This window comes from Triticum dicoccoides, chromosome 7B, assembly GCF_002162155.2.
Source record: "Triticum dicoccoides isolate Atlit2015 ecotype Zavitan chromosome 7B, WEW_v2.0, whole genome shotgun sequence".
In the NCBI taxonomy this organism is placed as follows: Eukaryota; Viridiplantae; Streptophyta; class Magnoliopsida; order Poales; family Poaceae; genus Triticum; species Triticum dicoccoides.
The window spans coordinates 132,019,336-132,025,082 of record NC_041393.1 but is presented as its reverse complement, the minus strand read 5'-3'; the positions used below and the strand labels follow the sequence as shown (position 1 = coordinate 132,025,082).

Sequence of the window (5,747 nt, the reverse complement as noted above, 5' to 3'; positions counted from 1 at the left end):
AGAAAACACATTTGTCTACAGATACAGGATTGCGTTGGATGCCTTCCTCGGTTTAGACAGTGCGGTTTGGATGCATGCGGGAGGTTTGTGGGTCGGCATTGGAGATGCCCTTAGTGACACAAAACCAGGGCTATTTTTTAGCTCCGGCTGTGTGGCTCTATGCCACTTAAGCGCTTGTACTCATGTTTGTTTGAGTCGAGCTGAGAAAAAGTGGTCATGTGCACGGCGAGGTGTTTGTTGCCGAAAACCATTGTTGTCTCCTCCTTCTTCTACCTCCGTCTGAGCGAGAGAGAGATTAGGGTTAGCCCCAACACGTAAGCTCAACTTCTTTCTCTTTAAGTATGTATATAGGGTAATTTTTATTTGCTTTTTTATACTATAGTTATAACAGAACGACAACCATTTTTCGGCTTTAGGAGAAAAACACAATCTGATTGGAAAATTCCTGAAAACCAAATGGAAAAATAATTAGCAAACACCACATTCCTTTCTCAAGGAAAAAGAGAATCCTTCCGGCTTCACCACATTTCCAATCAACTAATCAAGCCACCAACACACTATAAATCACTTCTATATTTTCTATGAAAGATTCTCCTAGAGATGGAGAAAATACAGGTATATAAATAGAGAAAACAATATAAAGATTGTTTAAAACACAAGTTATTACAACTTTTTGGTATAGCTTGCATTGGTAAAGAAATGTTGTGATCATAATCATCACCAACACTAGTATATACTTATCCTTCACATCACGGAAAATGAAATGAAATTTTCTCTTGTCCGAAGATAGTTACTCTAGGATGGTTGGGATGGGCATTTGCCTCATTTCTTATGGCAACTACTGCAGCCTTGCTTTCAGAAGCTGTGGCCCCCTCATTGTAAATACTAACTTCTGCATCTTTTAGACATGGGAGGTGCTCAATACCTAAGTATAAGCCATAGGCTTCTGCTACTGACACATAGAATGGCACTTGAAGCTTCTCAACCTTTGGCAATGCCCCTTCCTCAAACAGAAGGTATCTTGCACCTGCGAAATAGTAACTATGAATAAAGTAGAATTCCTTCAAGCTGCGGAATCCATTGCCTTGTACAATAAGTCTTTCTTTTCGAATAGTCTTAAACTCCAATGAAATCAAAGCAGGCATCATTCCAAGTATGTTGATATCCTCCTCCGTTATTTCACTCAGATTGATGTTGAGATGTGTAAGACTGGTCACTGTTGGTGCAAGCCACTTTGGAGGTTTTGGCAAATAATAGCTGGTACTCATAATAAACAATTGTAGCGACGATGGCAGAGGGCGCCATGAATCTAAGAAGTCAAGGGGAGTTGAATCTTTACTTTGTATCCTGAAGGACTGGAGACTATACCTGCCAAGCTTGCATAGTGAGGAAAGCAACATCTCTTCATGCCTTTTGTACTTGTCAGATCCTCCACCGTTGAACACCACATGGAGTTCAGTCAAATTGGTCAAGTTCTCGAGCTCCTCCACCGCTCCAACTGAACTCGTTGTTATATTAAAGCCCGAGATCTCACATAAGCTCTTCATCTTTCCAATCCCACTTGGTATCGTTGTTTCCCCATAAAAAACACATCTTGCAGTGAGAAGATATTGTAGTTTACTGAGCTGGACGATTCCAGCAGGCAACTCTTGGATATATGTATCCCTCAGATCTAGTGTCTCCAGATCATGAAGCATTACAACTCCTGATGGTACATTTGATATGCATGTACTCCGAAGGCCAAGGTACTTTAGTTTGAAAAGTTTGTTGATATTGTTCAAATCATACTCCTTCAAACCCTCACAACCTTCAAAATCCAATACACGCAAACTTTCAAACTCAACAAGGTTAGGCATTTGCTTGATGCAGCCCGAGGCTGTAAGAGACCGAACATGGTGCAGTTCTTTACTTGCCAACGTCGATGCAAGCTCCGAGTTAATGTGTTGGACTGATAATCGTCGAATATAACAATTGGAATTTGGTAACACCATTTGGCCACCTAGCACAGTGATGAAATTCTCTTCGGCCGCCTTTGAAATAGCAAACTCAAGCATCAAGTCATGGACTCGACATGCACGAGCCTTACCATCATAACCAATGTCCATTGGTTGGACTATGCTTTTGTTGATAAGCTCATAAAAATTGTTCTCTGCAACCTCTTGTCGGCTCTGCCCACGCTCTTCAGAAATAAAGCCTTCTGCCATCCACCGCCTAACCAATGTATCTCTCTCAATCTTGTAATCCTCGGGAAAATTACTAAAGTACAACAAACATGTCTTGAGATTAGGTGTAAGAGAACTGTAGCTAAGGGATAGTATGCTCTTCATGCCCTCTAGACTTTGACTCTTGTCAAGTGCAAAACCAATCGACTTCCGAATCTTCTCCCATTCATTTCTTACAGCTGGTCTACTTGCCAACAAACCAGATATACTTATTATTGCCAATGGTAGACCTCCACATTTTCTCAAGATTGCATCGGAAACATCTTTCAATATATCAGGGCAGCAATCCTCAGAGCCGAAGATCCTATTGAAAAACAACTTCTTAGAGTGAAGATCGCTCAGAGGTTCCATATAATAGATGTGATCATCCCCAACTTGACAACATGAGCTTGCTACGTCAAAAATACGTGTGGTCGTTATAACTCTGCTTGAACAATTATTTTCTGGAAAAGCACACTTGATAGTATTCCATGTGGATGTTGACCATATATCATCAATAATGACAAGATACCTATAGATTGGTAGATTATACTCAAAGGTAAAATCTAGTGTTTTAGTTTGGAATAAAAGCAATTTTATCGCTGCGTAAAATTATTGTTTTAGTTTGGAATATTCTTCCACAATACACTTCTGAAATAAGAACTTTACACATAGTTACTCTACTACAGTGACCTATCAAGGACTTAAGAATGGCGATGTCACACTTCACACATGCGCGCACACGCACACAGTGTGTGCACAGACACATACAATGGTCTTGTACGAGCACCACAAATCCAACACATAGATTCAAAAATTATCGAAAGGATGACATGATCATTTCCATTGATAAAAGCCTTATGTATAATACATACAAACACGCTGGATTAAAAATCGCTTAAAAATAATGAAGAGTTTGGCAGAAATTAGGTGTACATTCAAAACTCTAGAAAGTTGCAACAACATATGCTTCAATGAACAATTCAAATTACCTTTTATCTTGTAGCAGCTCCCTTAGCTTTTCAATGGATTTCTTTTCATCCCAAAATTGAATGTCCTTTGTAAATCCATCGTGGCATGGCACTTGGGAGATTATATCCTTGATGATTTTTCTAACATCGGGCTTTTGCGATACGGATACAAAAGCATGGCAATGAAAATGCTCTCTGATCTTACGGTAGACTTCATTTGCTAGTGTTGTTTTTCCCAACCCACCAAATCCAAAAATAGACAACACCCTGCAACGCGTGCCCAAGCTGTTTTCCGCGTCTAGTGCCCACTTGGCAAGATCATCTCTAGGATCTTCAATACCCATAAGATGTGCCTCCTCGATAAAAAGAGCTGCCAGACGTGGATCCACAACTGCATGACCAGAAGTGCCACAAACCATATCATCAAGCTTGTAGCTAGTCCTCTGATCTTTCACTGACATAACACGAGCCTTGAGTTCAACAATTTGCTTGGCAATTTGGCGCCGAGATCCAAGTGTCTTCAGGCGACGAGCGCTCCTGCGGAAGAACTCCTTGATGCCGCGGTGGTGGTGGTGCCTGGTGCCTGGACTGCCGAGGCGGTGAATGAACTTGTCAACGCAGTCCTCGGTATCATAGGCCAACTCCCTGACCTCCGATATCCATGCCTTCACTTGGATGTCGGGATCTTGTAGCATCGTGTACTTCTGGAGCGCAGCATGCATGTTGCTAAGCTCAGACCTGAGGGAGCGCATCTCACGGCGGACTCCTTTCAGTCGGGCGTACTCGCCGGCGAGCAAATCATTGAGTTTCACAAGCAGGGGCCCGAAAGCGCCATGCGAAGCACTCACCACAGCCTCCATATCGATGTCTCTCGTTTGTGTAGTGGTTGTGTGCTTGCAGTGCAAAGGGAGCTCAGGGAGACTGACCAAGCTATCCAAGCATTTGTGCGGGTGCACGTATGTATTAATGTATACCAGCTCTTAGCTTTCCTTTGTTTTTTGAGACTGAGCCCTTAGCTTTTTTCTGCTCCCAAAGAAAACAGTCGTGAGGGTACAAGTTTTTTCTTTCTTTTCAAGCAGCCTGTGACTGGACCTTGATTTCTTTTTTGATAGTGCAGGGAGACGTACGTACGACCAAGCTGTCAAAGGAATTGCGAGTGCAGTGCAAGCTTTTATTTCTCTTTTGAAAGAGCAGCCTGAATACAAATAGCAATGACTGGCGTGCCTGCGAGATGCCATATTGGTCAGACAAAAAATCTTTGTTTACGAGGAGTCGGTAACATATCCATCGAGCAATTGGGGAGGGGAAAGCAGCATCAACCAAGTATCATGTTTTCCAAGGGAAACGCTTTAGCTTTCTGGACTCCGCGTTGGAAAAATATACACAACCAGCCGCACAAGTCTACGACAGTGAAAAGGAATTGCGTCCGAGAAGATTGGCGATAGTCCCGGCAGAATAACCGAAAAGATGTTCAGAGGTCACTGCCACTGCCTCTGCCCAAGATCCTGGATCGCAACCGGAGAGCATGTCTCCACAAAAGATCATCTTATAATGTGAGCGGGAGCTTATTTCCACTGAAAAGATCGGCGACTTGTTGAGCTCCTGAAGTACGCGGCTTGAACCTTTTTTAGTGAGTCCCACGGACGAAGCTATTGTTCTGTCGAATATTGAGTAAAATCATTGATTAAGGAGAAGGAGGATGTTGTTTTTTCTTTTCTTTTCAAAAAAAAAGAGGATATACCCCTGTTCTCTGAATCCATTGATGCACGCAGTCCGATGCTATCATTTATTATTTTCTTTATAAAGCGGGACAGAAGCCTTTTTTCGGATGCTACTCCCTCCGTTCCGATTTACTACCATTTAAGGTATCAAGTATCAAGTATAATAAGAGCCAAACAATTGAATTCCAAACCTATTAGAAACAAAATCATTCTCGTAATTCCCTGTACCTAACATAAAGGCGCATATTCCCACGTGTATTTGGGTAAATGAGGCTTGCCCCCCTTTTCGGAAAAATGTATTTTGGTTACGGTTAGGGTGAATCTGCTCAGCTAGTTCCTTAAAATGTTTGTGATGATTGTGGGTGGTGAGAGATTAAAAACAACGTGAATTGTGTGCCAAACTGGCCTAGGAAAAGGGCAAGATAAAAATAGGCGGTGTATCTTTTCCTCCTGCTCACAGTAATAATGCTTTTTGCTACATTATCATCTGCGCTTGGTTAAGTTGTCCTTCGTCTAAGTATACTCCCTTACACAAATACCACATGAAGATTTTGATTTTTAAGGGGACTTACATTTTTCCAGGGTATTCTTAATGCAATGGTGCAACTCTTGTTGTATGCTAAATCCTCTGTAACACTAGGCTCCCTAGTTTTAAAGAGTCAACATTCAATTGAGGTCTCCAATTAGAATTGGATCACCCGATCTTGACCATGTCAACAATTTCTTAAAGCTCTCTCATTTAACTCTTTTATATTATCCACTATGCTTTCTAATTTTTAAGGCCTCATAATTAGTTGAGGTATTCAATTTAGAATTGGGCCAATCGATTTTGACCGGGTCAACACTTTCTCAAG

At 41.6% G+C, this 5,747-nt stretch overlaps 1 protein-coding gene across 1 annotated transcript; it reads right to left on the bottom strand.

The window, feature by feature from the left end:
* Positions 1-749: 749 nt before the first annotated feature.
* Positions 750-4,032, bottom strand: LOC119336779 (disease resistance protein Pik-2-like). The gene is made up of 2 exons (XM_037608856.1): positions 3,194-4,032; positions 750-2,733 (listed from the first exon to the last, which is right to left on the bottom strand). Exons 1-2 carry the CDS (start codon positions 4,030-4,032, stop codon positions 750-752), a joined length of 2,823 nt encoding a protein of 940 aa, XP_037464753.1.
* Positions 4,033-5,747: the final 1,715 nt, after the last annotated feature.